The 20887-nt window shown below is 41.3% G+C and overlaps 1 protein-coding gene across 1 annotated transcript in view; it reads right to left on the bottom strand.

The window, feature by feature from the left end:
* Positions 1-1719: 1719 nt before the first annotated feature.
* KIAA1210 (KIAA1210 ortholog) overlaps positions 1720-20887 on the bottom strand; it is a 38338-nt gene continuing 19170 nt past the window's right edge. The window contains exons 3-12 of the mRNA XM_036402465.2: positions 18905-19073; positions 16530-16659; positions 13947-14105; positions 13306-13371; positions 11218-11430; positions 10580-10697; positions 8249-9829; positions 7342-7490; positions 6761-6863; positions 1720-3953 (exon numbers count right to left, since the gene is read on the bottom strand). Coding sequence (XP_036258358.1) covers positions 3781-3953; positions 6761-6863; positions 7342-7490; positions 8249-9829; positions 10580-10697; positions 11218-11430; positions 13306-13371; positions 13947-14105; positions 16530-16659; positions 18905-19073 — 2861 coding nt within the window. The 3' untranslated portion in view covers positions 1720-3780. The remainder of the gene's footprint in view (positions 3954-6760; positions 6864-7341; positions 7491-8248; positions 9830-10579; positions 10698-11217; positions 11431-13305; positions 13372-13946; positions 14106-16529; positions 16660-18904; positions 19074-20887) is intronic.

Below are 20887 nucleotides of genomic sequence, written 5' to 3'. Positions count from 1 at the left end.
TTCAGTGCCCTTCCTTGGCCTTAGATCAATCCCACTATGGAAGGGTGATTTCTATTGCAGCTTCCCACTCTCAGCCTTTCATTTCTCCAGCTGAACTTTCACTCCTCATCCAGCCATGCCCCTTCAACTACCCAGCTGGAAATACCTGAGTAACATTTGTGTTCTGGGCAGATGAATGGATTTGTGTTCCACAACCAGAATTACAGTTTACTTCATCTGCCTACTTCCATAAAAGACATTAAAAGCTGCTTCCAATCACAAACAGAGGTTTCAGTGAACCTCTGCACCAAGAACTATCCCAGGCTGTAGCCTGTAACAAATATTGATACTTTGGATGCAATATTTCCTGACAACATGGAGGAGACAGAAATCTATAGCATAGCAAGCAAATCAAGGTCAGAATCTTAAACAGATGCTCAGATTCCCCAAGAGGTTCCACATCATCATTGCTAATATTTTGGTGATGACTGATGTGACAAATTTGTCAAATCTTATAACCAGGATAAATCTCTAAGAAATTGTAGGTAGGCTATCAAACACTGGAGGAAAAGACAAAGAGAAAGGTTTGCCTCTTTTATTAGGCTGCTAATCACAGCTCTTATTACCTGTACCCTTCAGATCCATCCTCTGCCAGGAACAGTTCTAAAGGACAGAGCACCCTCACAGATATCAGCCTAGCTAATATCCTTCCTGTATTGATCTGGAAAGCACTTAGGAGAGCAGGTGGCACACACTCAGGAGCTGCAGCTTTTCCGGACAGAGAGTTTCTACTGTAATACTTCAAAACAAATTACATCTTTTATTTTAGACAATAGCCCTTAAGAAGACATAACAAAATACATTTGGGGCCCTCTCTATCCAAACTTCTACATGAGAAAGCTGGTGTTTAGTGCTTTCCCCTCATGGTAAGAGTGCAAACATGCACTGAAATCCCCCTGCGCTGCTCAGGATGGCACCAGCACCCTCTGCTGTCACACAGAGCCAAGTCGCAGGCTCAGGGAATTCAGAGACAGCTTCCTGCTCCTGCACTGCAGATTCCGAGCCACAAAACCTCACAGTGACATTCTGCAACTCTGCACCTCAGCTTATTTTCAAAGACAGTGATTGTGTCTAGAAAAAATCACCCAAAATGAACTTACTATATTAGTTATTTTTACTCACTGAACACCTAAAAACTACACTAGAACAAGAAATCAAAACCATGCTAATAGAGTCACCAACTTCTGCAAATGCAACAATAAATCATTGATCTTTCAACATTTATCTAATATTCCCATTTTCTAACCTCCTGTGATTACATGAGACTCAGTTTTGATGCTTTCCCTACATGTTTTTTTGTTCTCTTAGCTGCAGAGACTTGAAAACATTAAATGCAGAAATGCAGAATGCAAGTGAATTTCAAATATACATCACATGATTCTCTAGTGTTTTCCTTCTTTGTTAAAGCACTCCAAAAATCTCCTAGAGCAGCTTTTTTTGAACACACACAAACAAGTATTTTCAAGGCATCCTATGACCATAAGTGCCTGCTCTCAAACCAACCCTGCACTGAAGGAGCAATAACTCCAGAGCAACAGGAGAGCCATCAGCAGTCTCATGATGCTTTAAACTTAGATTTAGAAAAGTTCTTTAGTCTGACCAGGTGTGTTGATCAGTCTTAAGTCACACAGAATTACCCCAAAACAAAATCTATGCAGTTTATCATGTACAGAGTCAATATTGACCAAAGACTTCTTTTTATTTCTTCCTGAATGAACGAGGGCCATCCATCCCTCTTCCCAGAAATGATATCATCATCACTGGCAACAGCATTTAATAGTAAACCAAATAGGGGGATGGAATAAAAAAGTGGTTCCTTCAAGGATTACAAAAACATATATACATACCAAACATAAAAGACAGGAACAATATTAAGATCAAAAGGAAACACGGGGAAAGAGAGATTATAGAATCCATTGCAGTGCTTTGGGTGAAGAATCACAATCCACATTAACAGAATGAGAAGAGAGTTCCCTAAAGATAGAAAGACCTGTGTTTTACACAGGGTCAGTAAGCTTGTGGTGGGATGACAACTGTACAGAACTCCAGGAATCAAAGCTGAGTAAATTCTTTTACATTACACTCAAAATTTTCAGAGCAATACAAAAGTTTCAGTTCTTTGTAAGGAAAAAATGCTTCCTAAAGCAGAGAGAAAGAAGTTACAAAATAGGCATTAATTACCAAGCCACTCTTGTTTCCTTATCAAGTGAAACTCCTATTCTTTCTGGTGTTAGTCCAGAATAAATAGTATCTATGGATTCTGAGCCTTCCTGGGCAAGTAAGTTTTCACCTTTATTTAAAAAAAAATCACAGTCTAGCTCCTAGTTAATACTGTTTTCAAATTGCAAAAAGCTACATATTAAATTCAGGCCAAAACTGGAAGATTAAAGTCTTGCTTGAGCTGATCTGAAACCAATTTTCTTTGGTTTGCAGTTAATCCTATCAATAGATAATATTTTCCTTTTAAAATTCTGACCAACTTTCCAGCTAAGAACAGTCAATAGCTTTCAAAGTTTGCACTGACTGTAAACAAAAACTACATAAACGTGCAATTCTGCAAGAACTGGAAGCACCAGTAAGTGCCACTGTCTCTTAAGCCACCAACATCATTTCACAAAGTTTATTTTTCAAATGTCTGCATCCTTCAAAGTCAATAGCAAAACTTTTGTGAGTTTGAGTGACTGCAAGGCCAGGCCCTGAGAGAATAATCCTGCTCCAGCTGCACATGCTCAGACTGATGTTGAGTTAATGGTTAAAGGCTGATGAGACAAGAAGGAAAGCAGATGCCCCTTTTATGACTAACATCACATACAATTGACTAAATATACATCCTTATGAACATGGAAGGTGGCATTTCTTGAAAAGAAGATGCCACTTTCTAAGGAGCAAGTTCTCCCCCTAACACACTCTTTAAGAGAGACAATTGGCTGAAGAATCTCACCAAAAAATCACTATTTGCCACAATTAAAGAAAGGAAGGATTTTTTTAGTAGAATGTTTAATTTCCCCAGATTTCTAAAGGTACAACTAAAAGCAGACACATGCTACAGTGTGGTGGTTTTCCAGTGCATGGCAGAGAATTGAGTGTGCAGCTCTGGGCCATTCCAGGGGGTATCTGTGAGCAAGCACAAGACCAACAGCACTGAGACTTCAAATCACACAAAAGCCAGAACCACTCCAACTCAGATGTGTTTAGATCTCACAGCTATCACAAAAGAGATCATTAACAATCTGGAGCAGAGTCAGGCTGCCCAGCATAGAGCCCCAGAGAAGGAAGTGTGATGACATCAGTGTCCATGACTCACAGTGCGTCAGTGCCCAGCATTGGGAATATTTTAAAGCATACCTTAATTTCTTAGCTCAAAGCCAAAGCCTACAAAACACTGTACAGTCTTTTTAAAAGAACATGTTTCTTTAAAAGAAACTTTAAAAACATATTGTGCTAGAGAAATGTTCCAAAAGCCTGAAGCATGTCTTTTCAGAACATCACCATCAGATGTGGAAGCATATAGAAATGAATCAAATTTTCCTAGTGTCTGGTAGTAGGAAATGCTCTGCTTCCTAATACATCAGATTAAGCCCACAATGGCATTTCTTCATTATGTCTTTATATACAAAAGTCTGATCAAAAGTTTTAAGGCTCTTATTTCTCAAAAGAAAAAAAAATGGTCACAGTAAAGAAGGGATTAAGTGGAGTTAACACAGCTATTGGCAATGCAAAGAAGGATGGTCCTGTCATTTGCTATTGTACAATCTGGGGCATTTCACTCCATGCTTTGGCTTTCTTCTTGGCCAGGGACAGCCAGGGAGGCTCAGCAGGACTGCAGGGTGTCATTGGCAGGTTAGGGGAGTGCCTTGCTTCCTTTTCAACAGCAGGAACCACAGATGCTTCCTGAGACATTGGTCCAACTTTACCTGCCCATGAGAAGATACACATCACTCATCAGAAGTCTAGAGAGTTAAAAAGTCAATTTCTTCCAATAATATTTTCTTCTCTCAAAAGAAACTGTTTTACAGCCCAAAATGCTTGTGACTCACCAATAAGGCAAATGAATTATTAATTGGCTAATGCTGGCACTCTCTGGTCCAGCTACAGCAATGGTGAGGACCAGCTCTTGCAACAGGAAAATCGATACTAAACAGTGAGTAATGTGCCCATAAAAAAATCATCTCCTCAGTCCAAACAGCAAGTGTCTAAACCCAGATAAATGAAGGACATTTTTCAAAATTCTTCAAGCATGTGAAGACTATAGCCCCAGCTATTTGTCTAACTCAGATTCTTGGTCAAATTATCTCCTAATTTTTCAAACCCTTGATTTCTATTAAAGTGCACAGCAAGGAGTTCCACAGGCTAATTATGCTCTGTGAGAGCAGGAAAATCTAGGAATAAGACTTCTGAGTATGCAGGAAAACAGAAACAAAATAGCTGCAGGATAAGAATTACCCCAGGCTTGCTGTGGAGTTAAAAGTTTATGTTTTCCAATACTGAGAAGACTTCTTAAAGATTTCTTTTAGTCTTCACTGCCAACACAAATATTGCTCAGCAATATTATTAAATACCAGGTAGGAATCAAACCACTGCTTTATGTACTTTCACTTGTATGCTGTGGTGGTAGGATTTTGATGGTACTAGGGGTCCCTCTTGATGCAGCCTAACAGATGCCTGTCATAAAGGATGAAGGAACACAGGTAATGCTCCTTTGATGGCTTTGAGTTCCTATCTAGAAAAGTCCTGGTCCATTCACCTTGTTTGAAATTTTTCAAAATCAATGTCTAAGCCATGTTAAGTAAAAGAAGCTTGATCTTCCTTGCACTGAAATCAATGGAAAATATCCATCAGCTCCATTAGTCACACTCCATGAGCAGAGCTAAAGTAGTTCCCCTTTTCACTCAGGAGGTCTCTGGTCTTTTAAAAGTTCTGCTGGTTGAAAATTCTTGCAGGAGGCAAATTATACTTAATACTGGAGGTCCATGAAACAGACTGCAGCTCTACATACACAAGACACTTTCAGAAGTATCTAAGATGAGGTAGGAATTCAAGTGTTACTGGAACTTTGATTTTGAAAATAATTTCCCCATTTTGGGAGACAACCTTCTTTGTAATAAACACAACAATCCAAATAAATAACTCCTCTGGATATTAACTCTACATCCTTTCCACCACCAGCACTTTCAAGGAAAGTGGTTGGGCTAATGGGAAGCAAATCAGAGAATTTGTAATTCTGCTGTAAGCACCACAAAGACTGCAAGTTCTAGTAACCAAGTAGCAGAGAAATTTGTGGAGTTCTGAATTTTGACCAAAGGCTGCTAGGCTTCTAAGGTTAGGATGATGCAATATACAGAAATCCAGTCAGCCTTTCAAAGGAAGACCTCATCTGAGCAAAAATCAGCCTGTTTATGTTCCATCTCTCACTTTGCACCTAAAACCATAAGACAAGCAGAATTCTTTTTAGAATGTGTGGTATTTTAATCACACATACACACTCACAAAATTAGCTGCAACCAACATCAGAGCTTCTGTGTTGGTGAAAACACCCTGGGCCAGTCACCCACTGTGATAAAGGGAGAAAGCTAATTTTGTAGAGCCTACAGATTCAGAAATGGTTAACAGCTCTAGCAATAACTACTACAGGTAGAGGTAGTACAGCACAGAGGTACTGCCAAATATCTCTAGCACAGCAACTCTGGGTGCCGCTGGATTACACAGGGAAAGAAAGGGGCCAGGTGCATGGGCTCTTTCCTGACAGCATCTTTCACTGTGTCAGCTGCAGGAATCTGCAATGGAAAAGCCACAGGTCTGGCACAGGGCTGCATTTCTTACCTACTTAGGCAGTATCTGCAATCAATAGCTCTCAGCTAGCACAATATGCTTTTAGAGCTGAAGGACTGGCTTCTCTGTGTCTAGCTGGAGTGTGCTGCTGAGGCTTGGCACCACCCTGGGTAAGCAGGGAGGGAGAAGCTGCAGCCCAGCAGAAGCCTTGGAAGAGCTAATGTGAGTCACCAAGTGAGTCACACTCTTCCCCTGCATCTTTAATATAGAGAAGCAGAGCTAAGTGCTCGGGAGAGGGGCCCTCCAGCCTCTGTGTTCACCTGAGGGTGAAACTGACTCTACATAAATTATCCTTGATACACATTTATCAAATTATTCTTGACACATGTTTATCTATCCAGCACATCTGGCCATGGAAACTGCACACTCTCCATATGCAAGCCACACTCTTCTGCACCTCACTGCTCTTATTGTTAGAAAGTATTTCCTAACAGCTAAGCTAAACATTCCCTGGTGCATTTTAAGTTCATGTTGTCCATAAAAACCAGTCTTGTCCTCTGCAGAAAATTTAGTTGTCTTTTCTAGACTAAACAACTCCACTCCTATCAGCATTTCCTGGCTAACTGGAGATCTAGAAGACCTGACCTTTTTTGCTGCTCTCTTCTGGACACTCTCCAACTTCCACTTCTATTCTTTAGTACTGATCTTGGCCACTAATAAATCACCAGACTGTTTATGTGCCATTTCATGAACTGGCAGTGCAGATAAGAGTTCCTCACTTGCTCTCTGCTGAGCAAACAAGCCATTATGTTGACTTATACAAAAACCATGGTCTGAATAGGCCTTATATAAAGTGTGCTGATTATAAAAATGGTGTCTGTCTTCCCCCATCCCTGCCACCCACACAACTTGCTGGTGCAAAGTGTAGCCACTACATAAAGAAAAAGAATACCTGCTGCTGCAGACACACCAGTCCTTGTTTGTGTTTTCTTGCCCTGAGAGCTGCAAGGCATCTTCTTCTTCTTCAGAGTGTTCTCACCAGCACAGATCCCTGGCTGCAGAGTGAGGAGAGAAGAAAAGAATGCAAATGACTGCCAGCCATGGGCACTCATAAAGCTCACCCTGGCAACTCTCAAACATGCCTGTGGAAATGCAGCAAAAGCCAGGCAAGGATGGCTGGGAGGATCCTGGAGGGGGGAAGGAGAAAGCAGTGAGGAAGATAATGCAACTCAAAGCAGCTACATAAACATGCTCTGGGCCATAAGAAAGCTCTGAAATGTTCAGGTTTGAGCAGTGCAAAGGAACATGTAGGAAAATCCAGCTGTGAAATGAATCTCTGTGACAGTGCAGTCCCAGGCATTTCCTCCCTTGCATCACTTGTCTGTCTCAGGGTTTTAGAGGCCAGGCCTGCAAAGCTCTCTTTGGGCAGTGCTCACAACACACCTCCCATGAAGACAATACTGAAGAGTTTGCAGAGGTACCCAGGTGGCCTGGGGCAGCATTCACACCCATGCAACATTACTGGTACTCTACCTCCCCTTGATCCACTTTGGTCAAAGATCTGTCTTCATCTTTACGTTCTTTGGCAAGAGGGTGGTCCTGGAAACCCTTTTGTTTCAGCTTTGCCACGGAGACCCAAGCTGGTTCAGAGGAAGCAGTTTCCAAATATGGAGAGACTTTTTCTACAAAAGAAGCATTTTTGAAGTAAAGAAGGGATTTAGGTCAAGTCAGTCTAAAGTTAGTGCTTCACATTTTAAATCCTTCAGCATCTGTAACACCCTTTTAACATGGTGGAGATAGAATTACCTTCCCTGATGATTTTGTCCTTGGCAACACCTGTTTTTTCTGTTTATTCTCCAGTGTTTGACTTAACTGTGCTTCTGTCTAAGTCTATGGCAGATGTCCTCCTGAGATCACTGTGAACTGGATTTTGCCTTTGAAACAACATCCTTCCATTGCAGATTAAATGAGTACTACAGTAATGATTTTTTCATGTAGGCAGTAAAATACAGGCTTCCTTGTCACTTTTTAAATATTTTAAATTAAATAATTTTAAAAAAAATTAATCTCACCTAATGCAACTCCTAGTTAAGGTTTGAGCAGCTGCAGTCTGAATTTTTAACTAAAACTGCAGCAAGTTTTAAAAATCTGTGTTGAAACTCCAACTATATGCACAAATACCTCATACCAGGAATGTTTCAGAGGCATTTAAGCTATTATTCTGTTGTTCTTCTTGCTGGAACACACCCTTCATTAAGATAAGCCAAGAATTCTCTTGACTGGCCAAATCATCAAGCCAATTAAATTACAGTGGTGATGAACTCAAGGCTGAATTTGGTTCTTAGCCAAGAGGATTTTAATTTTTTTTGTGCACTCTGACAAGGCTCTTTAGATGACCAGTGTTTTCTACAATATTTGGATACAAACACAGCATAAATACCTGAAGGTTTATAACCATTTTGCTTCTTTGCCACTTCTTCTGATCTGGCCTTGGCAGGATTTTTGTCTTCTAGGAGATCTATTTTTTTAACAACTGATTTTGTGTTGACAGGAAGGCTTGGAGGAGGCTTCCCAGAGCCCATCAATTTCTGACCCTCCTTGACTGAAGCAGAAGAAGCAGCTGGAGCAGCTGGGGGGATCAGCTTTGGAGGCTCTACACGGCTTTCGTTCTGGTATTTTAGTAAAGATGATGTTCTTCTTAGTCTGACTCCAAATGGGCTCTCAAAGTTTTGTGTTTCATGGTCAGCCCACTCCATAAAAGAATTCAAGTGCAGATCTCTGTCCTTACAATCTCGATCAAGTCTCTCTGAGTTGGTTTTTGCTGATGCTTGCAGAACTGCATCAAAACGTGTGGGCTCTTTTGTCATTCCTTCAAAGAACTCTGGTCTTATGGGGGATGTTGGAGAACTTCTGGAATAGGAATCTTCCTTTGAACTTGAACCCCCTGAGAGAGATCTTTGCCATGCTGGTGCAATGGTAAATCTGACTGGTTTAGCAGAAGCAGTCTTCAGTGGACTTTTTACATTTTCATCTGATGATTGGCTGCCTTCTGCTGTTTTTCTGTGAGAAGCTGCAGTGCTTACCTGGTACTCCTTACTCTCAGCATCAGAAGATATATTACTCTTCAAGCCAGCCAAACTTGAAGAGGCAAGACACCCAATGGAAAGTTTTTCAGAAATGCAAGATGTGCTGGCCTGTTGACTGCCTTGGTTGCCCTTTGAAACAGGAACTATTTCTGCTTTGAAACATGCTTCCAATTTGCTGCAAGGTACCACACAAACTGCTTCTGAGACAGATGCAGCAGTGTCTACTTTTTTTTCTACACTGTCCTTGGATAACTGAAATTCCATAATTTCACAAGTTTCTTTGTCATTTTTTGCTACTGAACTCTTTTCAGACCTCAAATCAGCCACTGTCTTGATGTCAGAACAAGACTCTGCATCAGCTACTGCAGCTTGTGGAGTATGTGAGACAGCCTGGCTGGAATGATTCCCAGCAGTACCAAAGAAGAGTTCTTCTTTGCCACTAAACAGTGGATCCCCCTTTTCCTGGGCTTTACTGTTTAGATCCACAGAATGTACTGAGGAACTTGGTGCAACATCTGGCAATGTATCCATGCCAGATGTTTCCACACCACTGCTGAACAAGTCAGCTGTGGGTATGTCTGGAGACACAGCAGCTTCTCCTTCAAGTTGCTGCAGCTCTGGAAGTGCAGGTACTTCAGCACTGGTACTTTGAGGATGTATTTTTGATTCATTAGCAGTCTCATCTGCAGAGTACATCACTCCTGCACTGTGGTGTCCTTGCAGGTTCACTGGAGAAGGCTCAGGCCTCAGGGGGAGTGTGGCTCCTTTGTAGGGATGACCCACACCAGGAAGGCTCCCATCCTCCTGCAGCAAAGCACAGGGGTCTTCTACCACAGAATCACAGGAGTTAGGGGCAGCATCAGAGGGAGTTTTTACACCTGGTGTCTCCTTAAAACCACCTCCCTTTGCACAGGGTCCCACCTGGGCTGGTAATCCTGCATTAAACAAAGGAAAAGAGTGTGCACTTAAAGGTTACAATTCAGACACCATCTGTATGCATTCCAGATAGTGCAGTCCTTTAACAGGAATGCCCCAGGTCTGGGCACTGCTGACTGATAAACAAGCTTGTTCAGAGCCTATTTAGAAATGGGCTGTCCAAGTGAGACAAGAGAAAAAAATAAACTTTAGTTTGAACATACCTAATCCAGGGAGGGTCGCTGTCTGTTTCAGGTGGACACATTAGTTGCTGTTTAGTTGTTTCCTGTGTATACCCTTAGCTGTAAGACTACTAACCAGATTTCTCTAGACATTTCTGCATGTGTGTGCCTAGAAAAGCCATCTACAATGACTGGGAAAATTCTCTCTGGGTGAGTGGCAAAGGAAGATCCAGTAAACAGAAGCCAATCAAAGTCACCTGGCACACATAACATAAAATGCTATGGTTAAGGTTTTTCTGAGTGTCAAGGAACTCAGTTTCATACACTGAGGTCCAGCCAGCTGTGTAGGACATGTGCTTCTGAACATGATGCTTTCAGCTCATGGGTTTTTTTTAGTGGTGCCCTCAAAGTTCACCACTTCAGCATCACTTTGTTGAGTGTACTTGGTTTTTTCCATCACAACAATTCAGCAGCCAGTACTGGTTTTATGTTACAGAACCAAAAGATGCCTAGTTTGGAAGGACTAACAATTCAGACAGGTCCTGTCAGTGTTATGCAGAAGAGTTCAAGCACCCAAAGTAGCAATACCTCTGTCTTCATTGCCTTCCCAATCACTTTTATGTTTGTCACTCTCAAGTAGTTCTGTTGAATTTCCCTTCCTTTCTGGAGGTGCAGGAAGACAAGTTTCATTTTCCAGCTGTTCTACCTAAAGAAGTGAAGATGCTTTAATTAAAGAATTATGCACAAAAATTGCAGTTTACACACATGCATTTCTATGAATACTCAAATCATAGAAACAAAACCTCCCTCCTGTAATTTATCAACACTGTGAGTAATGTACTATTCTACTTAAGAACTAGATTTGTAAAAATAGACTTAGGCCTCTATAAAACTACATTTAGCTTTTCAAACACCAGAAGTCTTTTTACAAATGAAGCTTAACCCACAATTTTTGGCTAAATAATGAAAACCAAAAATTGCAATTTTCTTCAGTTTTCATGATACTGAAGTTTTCAGAGTCTTTCTTGGTTGGTTGGTTGGTTGGTTGGTTGGTTGGTTGGTTGGTTGGTTGGTTGGTGCAAAAGAGGTGTTTTTCCCTTCTTCCAATGGAAGAAGTAAAGGAATGTGGATAGGAAAGAAGAAAGAAATTAAAACATTTAGCATAATAATTAAAAACTCCCACTCATTTCCTTCTGCCCAGTGACTCTTTTGCAGAAAGCACCCACCTGGAGGGGCAGCTGGTGCTTGTTGGTGAAGCCCCTCTGTCTGCGAGGGTTGATGGCAATCCTGTGCCTGGCTGCTGAGGTGTCCAGGCAGCCCAGGGGACTGGCAGGGATGGTGAAATCCACAGGAAGGAAGCTGCTGCCTCCTGACATGGGGGTGCCCTGAGTGGCAGAGGATAAAGGACTGATGGGCCTGGAGGAAGCTCCAGAAGGTATCTGTAAAACACAAACACAATGCTGTTGCCACATTTCTCTTCACAGAGAAAAGCAAGACGCAGTTCTTCCCAAGGATTTCTGAGATTCACATTCTCTGAACCTCAAAGAAAGAAAAGACAATTCTTATCTCATTTGCTGTGCCTGTGTTTGTGCCAAAGTAGAATGCAACATGGAGATTGTTCACCCACGGTGGTGGTGTTTTGTTTCCTTGGCCTATCAGGGCCAGGTGTGTGTGTGTGTGTTGGGACTGTCACTGACAGCCACAAGATTCTGTGCAGTGTGAGCAGTTGTGTGCAGGGTTGAGTGCTTGGCAGATTCAGTTTTAGATGTATAAAATAATACAGTATAATAAAGTAATTAATTAGCCCTCTGTTATCTTTGGAGTCCTCCTCATCATTCTCTCCCCTTTGTCGGAGTCGCCTTTGATTTGCAATACAATGCTCTGTATCTTTTGCTTTACTTCCCCACATCTCTGGAACATTTCCTTTGTCAGCTCATTCCATTTCAGAAGCTTGAAATGGCTCTAGTTTAGGACATAAATTCTCATTTTAAAATGCATGCCTAAAGTCATCTGTGCAGAGAGATTACTGGCTTCTGTGTGTTCAGCTGAACACACAGTACATAACACAGAAGGAGAAATCGCTGTCTCTGCCGCAGGGAGAGCCTCAGCCCGTCCCCAGCCCAGATCCCATCTGCAAAGCCTTTGCAGTTTGTGCACACACCAGCAGGAGACACTGCTGCCGTTTGTAGAGCTGCCTCTTCTTCCCAGTAACGCGACCCGCCGCACAAATACATTATTTAAAAGCCACAGAAATAGCACGGATGCCTGCTCCTCATTATCTCTAAGAAAGCTGCCATAGCCACTTTTCTCTTTCAATATCAACTTTTAGGAAAATCAAATGCTTTTCAGAATATCAGAACCATCTTCCAAACAGTGCTGTGGATCTCATCCTCACAGCAATGCTGCCCTGGGGAAAGTGAATAGCAGTAACCCAGGATTGTGCAATCAAAATAAAGGATTTACAGAAACATTTGTACTAAAGCCCACTAAACGTGAAGTTTGAGTGGTTTTGCTACTGTTTTGAATTGCAGATCAAACTTTCTGGAACACTTGCAAAATTCCAAAGAAGCTTCATTCATAAAGCTGGGTGACACTGCCATTGCACTGTGCCTGGCATTTGCAGTTTAGTCTTGTTTAAGCTTAGGATGTAACACAGCGTTTCAAACACCTGTGCTGATGGAGTTTTAAAGATCATGAAAATATTTTCACATCTCATCTACAAAAACTGTCAAGGTACATCAAAAAATATGACCTCTGCACATTTTTCCAATCTGGTCAAGGACTGTGTTGTTCTGAGAGCAGAACCTGCTGCTTCTCATGGTCATTTACCATCCAAAGAAAATTGCAAATTAAAACCCACCCTTTCCTGTGGAATACCTGCCATCAGGAAAGGCTGGTCCTGCAATCATTTCCCATGATAAGAGAGATGGAGGGCATTGCTCACAAGCCACTGCTGATGGGAAGGTGTGATTGTTTGATATGGGAGCCCTGGCACATGGGAGCAGAATTGAAGTCTTTGCCTGCTCCAATGTTTTGTGTAACTTTATAGATTCATACTGTCACAGAGCTGCCTCTGTGCTGTTGACACAACCCACTTACCAATAGATTTCTGCCTGTCTTTATTTCTTATTGAAAACCCTGAGAAGTACATTTAAAGTATCATTTGCCTCACTCTGGACTCCTAAAGAATTGTTTCCTAGGATACTGTTGTACCCAGAATAAATTTTAAAAAATAAAATTACTGTACTGGCTCCATACAGACTCCACATATGTCATCTCAAGGAAGTTTATTATCAGGAAAAGGAGCTATTTACCTGTTCATCTTCACTGTCTGTCCCTCCTAAACTCAAAGAGCTATGACGCTGAACAGGGTTGGAGGACTGTGGGATAAAAGGAGGAAGAGGGTAAGTCAAGGGAAGTATCACACTGAATCATCTTGAGCTGGATATCCAGTGCTAATTATGAGAAAACACAAGAGGAAAAACAAAGGAAGGGTCACTGGGTCCCTGCCTTACACAGTGGGTTTAATTTCTCCATTGACATCAAACATAAAGCAGGGGAGATTTCTCCTGCATTGAGATACACCAGGAAGGCTGACCACAGGAGGCAGTACATTCTATAAAGTCATTTTGGGATATTGTTTTAAAATCATCAGATTTACAAATTCTCACAAGTTCACTGAAGTCTGAAACCACACATTTGCTAATGATAGAGGTCAGAGTCCTGGTCTACATAAAAGCACAGAAAATTGTACACAGAAAGGGTATTTGTAGGGTCAATTTCTAGCTGTACCTCAGAGTGAAAAGTCCACAATCCATCTAGGCAATTTCTTCTGGTTCTAACTGATCTGTTCTATCATGTTTTATCACAAAATGGTCTTCCCCTTTTCTAGACAGATTTTATCTTCTTTTATCCATCTGTATGGATGGTCACTAAGGTGACATGACAATTATACCTTGTTTGGCGAATCTGTCAGAACTTCATGAAGGGTTGAAATTTCAGGAGGGCTTCTAGGTAAACCATCATCTTCAGAAACTGCACCTGCATCTTCCAGTTTTTTCCCAGTTATAACAAGAGGAGGTGATCCAAGTTTGACATTCTTCTGCAACTGAAGCTGTGGTTGAAATATAGAATATAAACTTTCAATGGTACAATTTAAAGATGTTCTGGACATTGCAATCCAGATGCTCCTATTAGATATGCAGAATAATTTAGTTAACAGAAAAACTTGAAGTAACAGACCATTTATAGAAAAGAACCATTAATAAAATTTTATCCAGCTATATTCATCAAGGACCCATCATTAAAACTGGTGTTGGTATAAAATTAAAAGTAAAATCAGTTTTATTCAGGAGACAAGGAGACAGGAATTTCACCATTCCAGAAAATTTACTACATATTTACTCCATTTAAATTAAAAACTTTCAAATTACAGATTTAATTATTTAGTCACATAAATCTAGGTATTTAGTCACACAAAGTATTGCCAGTCAGCATTCTAATCCCAGGTTTATGAAGTCACCTTTCCCTCAATAAAACTCTTCAAATTTGAAAGCTTGTTACAGCCCTCTCCCACACAAGTAGCTGAGTCACAATTTTTATACAATACCAAATTAATTTCATTTCTGGTCCATCCTAATGAATTGCTTGTTAATTTCCCCCACCATCACATCCTGGTCATGTCTGCAGCAGGAATGGTAACAGCAGCCAGGAGCAACTTTGTTTGTAAAGGAGTGTGGGGATTCTTTTCCAGGATTCACAAAAGAATGCTCTGGCCGGCCCTGACCCTAGAAAAATACAACAAAGTCTGCAAACTCACAAGCAGCCAGATGTTCCCTCAAACTAAAAATGTTCAGATCTCAGGAAACACCATTACTAAAATTCTTGGCTTAAGTCTGTCAGCTGTGACAAAGCTGGAATAGAAACAAGGTCTGAACACAAACTTTGTCCTTCAACTGAAAACATCTCAACAGAATATTCCCAAGATAAACATGCAGACTTAATTCTTCTGTTTCTTTGCTTATTAAACCACATTGGGTAATTTTAAGTCTAGTTTTGTGTTTTCATGCAATCTATGCAGTCATTTACACCTCTGTAAAAGAGACCTAAAAACCTGCAATTCTTATTTAGCAAGGTTCATTTGCAATGTAATTCCTATAGATCTAGCTGCCACACAGGGTAGCACAATGTCTAGAACACCAATCCCCCATTCAAACAGCTTCCTTTTGCAATTTTTGGCAATATATTGCAATACAGTGATATATGTGCAACACAAGGCATAAAACATAAGTGTGCACTTAAAGGGAAGGAAAAGACAGAAAATCAATTTTGCTTTGGTCTCTTTTCACAACTTCCTGTCTTAGATTTATTAAATTTATTACATGCAGACAGCAAAGTGGTGTGGGGGAAACTGAATTTGCATTCTGTCTTCTACTGGTAGAAGTAAATTTACATTGCTAAGAAAGTAACTGCTTTTATTAGTGCTTGGCTTTTATTCTGACAAGAGTCAAGCTCACAGAAAAAGCCTGTCTGTCAGAGCTACCAAAATAGTGCTGGCAGTATTACATTACTGTGCAGCATGATGGATGGGGAGAGGGCACAGTGGACTGCAAACAGCATGAAAAGAGCTTTTTTTCCCCCTAACAATGTTCTGTAATATACAAGCATGTTTTCTTCTGCTACTCCTTTAGTTATACAAAAAATAGCTTTGCCTGTTTTGCAGCCTTAGAGAGAGGAACAAGTCCCTCTGTGCATCTTCTATTACTTAACATGTGACTCAATTGTCTTTTGCAACATGAAGCTCACACTGAGCAAAGGAGGAATTTCAATGACCTTTGGCTCCTTTATCAACCATTTGTATTCAGTCTCTGGAAAAACCTTAAACTTTTATCTGAGTGTTCCAAGCTGGGCAGTTAGTGAAATGTAATTAATATAACCAACAGTTCATAAGGGAGCTGTCAAGGAGGGTTCAGTATTGCCTTGGAAAAAGGAAATGACCCAGCAGAATACAGTATCTTTTGCTAGCAGAGATCAAGAGAATAAATACATAAATAAAGCTGTCAGAGCATCCTGACATATCCATCATCCCACATACTTACACAGCCACTGGCATTACCATGAATAGTGAAAACATCTGAGCCAGAACTGCCAAAAAGAGTAACACAAATAATATTTAAAGAATAACAGTGTAAGGGACGCACTACAGTATAAATAAATGGCCTTAACCCAAAAGCAGTAGCTGTGAAGTAAAGAAGATAAATCCCATTGGAAGAAGACACACTTAATAAAGAAAGTTTCCAAGAGTTCATGAACTGGATTCACATCACACACTATGAGACCTGGGCAAGGCTGAAAGCACCAGGACTGCTCAAAAATTCAGCTTCCAAGAGGCAGAGTAGATCCAAAAGTAGCAAATTTGGCTTTAGATGCTTCAGTCAGCAAAATCCTAAGGCACACAGCAAAAGGAATCAAGCAGCAGACTTTCCTGGGAGACAGCTGACCAAAAGCAGCACTACTGATGAGGGGATGATGTCCTCACCTGCAAAGTTCTCACTCTTCCAGGTCTGTTTTCCTGAGACAAGACATCACCTGTCACATTTCCTGGTGCAGACTCCAAAATGAAGACACTGTCATGGGACAAGGCTTTGTTCCCCATGCTACCCTTGGGCCTGGAATGGAAGGAAGATGGGTGGTCATGCACTGGGTACATCCCCACGCCACCAGGGCAGAGGGAGGAGGATAAAGAGGCCAGAGTGGGATGCATCGTGCTTCACTTCAGATTTGTGCATGTTTAAGACAGTCACTGTTTGCTTCTTTTATACTCAGAAGAGAGCAGGAACACATTTGATGAAATGCAGATGTCCCTTTGCAATGCACTCAGCATCTGCATTGAACACACAGCTCAGTTTGCTGACTAGAGAGGGAGTCCAGTGTGATTATGTCCCATGTTAGGAGTGAAGTGGATGCAAACCACCCTAAGAAAGGTGCAGAAAGGACAACAGGAGTCCCCTGTCCTCCTTCAGTGGCAGTGTGGCTAACATGAGACATTCAGGATACAGCTTTTGCAGCCTGCTGTGTGCCTGCATACCTGCCAAAGATGGTGGATTGCTTTTTCCCCTTCTTGTAAATGTGGGCAGAAAATTTAACTTTGATATATTAACAAACTTGACTCAAATCCCCTCATGTTCAGCAATAAAACCAGTTGAATTCACCCACATCCTAAATATGATCAGACCCCAAGTGTATTAAAAAATGTAGATGGGACAAGTGCCCATGGCTACAGTTACAGACCATCAATGGCCAGGTTAAAGTGCCTAGGCAAGGCATTCCTGCTCTGTTCCTGTGCTCATTGGGTGCTCAGCCCAGTGAAGCAATGATGAGTTCCCACAGCAGCTCTTAACTGAGTTGTAATTAACTGAGATTGATTGGGCTTGGGCTATTAAGTTATGCTGAGCAAATTTTGCACTTGAGTGGCACAACAAGGAAGGCTCCAAATCATTTTTGAACCAGGTTTCACCAGCATAGGCAGGTACTATTTGTACATTACTTTGCCCAAAAGACAACAAGGATAGCCTCTACCAGGATTTCATCCCAGTCTTGAACTGAAAAGCATCATAGAATATTTTCTCATTTTTGGCCATGAGACTATTATTAATAAATACAAATTACATGGATTCCCTGGCTCAGATGCTGCACAGGCAATGCTTTGCCTCTGAAAGTTTGGCTCTGGGGAAAACACAGCTCTGTCATGAGAAACTCAGTACGTCAAAGCTCTTCTGCAAGGAAGTCAAATAGGCTCTTTGCCTAACCATAGATTCTCTCTTTATTTAGAAGCTGAGAAAGACTGTGAACATTCATTAAGTAAATGCACTACATCAAAAAACCTCAAACTAATAACTCTTTTTCCTCCTGCATCCCCCTTCTTCACATCTCCAGAGACACCTCCCCTAGTTGCTGGACTAACCCTTCTGCTGCCCCAAAGGTGTAGTCAGTCAGTCTGCAGTTATACACAGCCTCACAGCAGGGCAAAATAAATTTGCTCTAAGTTTATGTGGTGTTGAAGGCAATCAGAGCTGTTTCTCTCACAGCACAGGTCAGAGTTTGTGCTTCCTCCCATTATACATCATGGTTAATGTCTCTGTAAGTCTACAGGACAGCAGCTCTACACACAAGCAAGGCACTTGCCTTATTTCATCATTAATGAAGCCATCCCATCCTTTTATGTTTGATTTTATAGTCCTTTTCAGCATGAGAAGTACTCCATATGGGCAAGACATAATTTTACTGCATTAAGAAAAACAGTCATACAGCTTTTATTTACTGCAATGTATGTTCACTATTAGCTGGCATATTTTATTTATTGCAAAGAATGCATGTGCATTAGGATGTATTTGCCTTTCCATCTGGGGAATTCTTTACCCATAAGGGCTGAGGTCTCCTTATTCTTGAGACTGCCAGTACAAGATCTCTGTCTTTTTCTCTCTCTGCATATGTATCAGATGTATTGGCAAGAGAATTACTGTATTTTCTTCTGGCAGTCACCAGCATTAAAAAAAAAAAAAAAAAGCACAGGATTAAATATAGAATTAACTGCAGCTTTAGTACAGATCAGCCTCTTATGTGCAAATCTACATTCCTCTGTAATTCCAGGCTATGTATATGTATATGTATATTTATGCTGCACTCTTAGGCTAAGAGGTTGGATCACCCTGCCCCTCTGCCCTCCCCCTCCTTTCCAGGCTGACTCTTCGAGCTCTAGCAAAGAAAGAGGAAATTCCTGGAATTCCTTCATCAGCATTAGGGCTTGTTTTGCACAAATTTGGACAGAGGCTGCTCCTAAGGGGCCAACTCATGCTTTCATCCTACTGCTGTGAGAGGTCCACTTTTATTTATTTTCCTTCCCTGGCAGCTTACCCAGCCTCCCCCGGTGAATGAAGTGCAGCAGTGGTGAGCACAGCGATGCTGACATCGCTGCTGGACTGGCAAGGTTTTAAATTACTCTCTCCCCTGGGAGGTGGAGGTTCTTTCCTTTTCTTCTTGGCAAAGAAGTTCTTGAAAGTCTGAAATTTGGATTTTTTCTTTCCTGCAACATGGCGAAAAAAAGAAAATTTATGAAAGTTGGTAGTATTGCTTAACTTAGGTAATGTTATCTCTTAAATCCTGGAGGAAGGCTCAAAGCTAGAGCAGCCCATTCAGTTTCAGTCAGCTCCTCTGTAAATAATTCAGTGCTGGAGTCCAGTGAAAGGTGAGGCTTCAATTATTACATTTGGTTCCTATAGAGCAACACTGGCATTAAGCTGACAATAGTGGTGCCTACCTAGGTTCCAGTCTATGCAAAAACATACTTTATATAGAGAATGTATCTATCTACAACTGAACAGTGATCATGCCTGGTGTGTCTTCAATAAAAATTGCTGTCAATGTCTTTAAGTATTAAAGTTCTTACTTAGTTTGGTTTAGTTCTGCTTATTCTTTATTCAGTGCTCTAAGGAGACAGCACGTGAAGGACATTCAACATTGGCAAAAAGATTGAAACTGGAAAAAGAATTTATAAACTCCAAAACCAAAACATCTCTTTCCACATTAAACAGCTGTCCCAAAATAAAATCAACAACCCCTCCAGGGACAAAGAAGCAAACTTAAATTAAGACATTGTCTTGCAGGACATGAGAGCCCCAAACAGAGCAGCCCTAAGAACACAATTGGAAAACTGTTCACTTGGTTTCAGATTTTCCATAGTCCAAATGAAAATACAAAAAAAAAAAAAAAAAAACAAAAAAAACCAGCATGAAACATCACCGATCTTTTATTTTTAATAAGAGCTAAGATACTTCAACATTCTTATGTATATTTTCTTTCAGCACACAAGTCCTGCATTTTGCCCCTGACCCTTACACCGAGGGTCACTTTGACTGGTTTGGGCCAAACTATTGTGCTAAGACCCCTGTGATTGACTTAAATACACACTCAGAGCAATAACATCATTGCATATCTGAGCCAGCTTCATTGTTCAAATAATATATTACAGCAGTTGGCATAACACATGCCCACAGCTGGAGGATTCCTTCATAAGCAGGGCATTATTTCAAGACAATTATTTTCTCTCCCAGCAATGATTTAGTTGGTGATGCTCTGTCTCAACGTGTGCCCTGTACGTGCAGGGATCTCTGCCAATGGGCCTTATCTGGGCTGAAAGTGCCACCACACAGCTGCAGCAGACAGTGGCCACTTTGAGAAACAAACAATGATACTGAGATCTACTCCCCCTGTCTCCTCCCTGCTCCTCAGCCCAGTGCCAGCACCATGTGTCAGGACACACGAGGACATTGCCACAGTGTCCCCACGCCTGGTGACACAGCTACCCCTGTGCAGAGCCCCCAGAGACCTGCAGCTGCTGTCCAAGTGACCTGGGCTGCTCCTGAGACCAAAGCATCTTTCAAACCATGGAAAGTGAGACCTCACTGCAGTCCCACAATAACAATGGGATGTGGCTGCTCTGGGGAGGGTTTATCAGTGGAAGGCCTTTTTACCTTCCACTGCTGCTTATCAAGCAATAAATGAATGAGACAGCCACAGAAAACACACAGGTTGTATTTATTGCTGTGGCCTAGAGCTAATCCCAAGGGTTTGGGATTTGTTAAGACTCCCAGAGGGTTCAATGAGCTTCATGCTGCAGCTGGAGCAAGAACTGGCAGGAGAGGACAGTCAGCAAGCACCCAGAGCCTCTCCAGTAAAACAGGCATTGATAGTGTGCCTCAGAGCCTTTGGAAATATATCCTGACCATTCCTGTCTTTCCTATCCACAACTAGACAATCTGTGTGGTATTCTTCCAGGAAACTTGTCAAAGCTGATCTGGTTTACCTTAGATAGGCAAAACAAATGTTTAACGAGTTTAA

Source organism: Molothrus ater, chromosome 14 (assembly GCF_012460135.2).
Source record: "Molothrus ater isolate BHLD 08-10-18 breed brown headed cowbird chromosome 14, BPBGC_Mater_1.1, whole genome shotgun sequence".
Classification (NCBI taxonomy): Eukaryota; Metazoa; Chordata; class Aves; order Passeriformes; family Icteridae; genus Molothrus; species Molothrus ater.
This window is presented reverse-complemented; position numbering and strand designations above follow the sequence as displayed.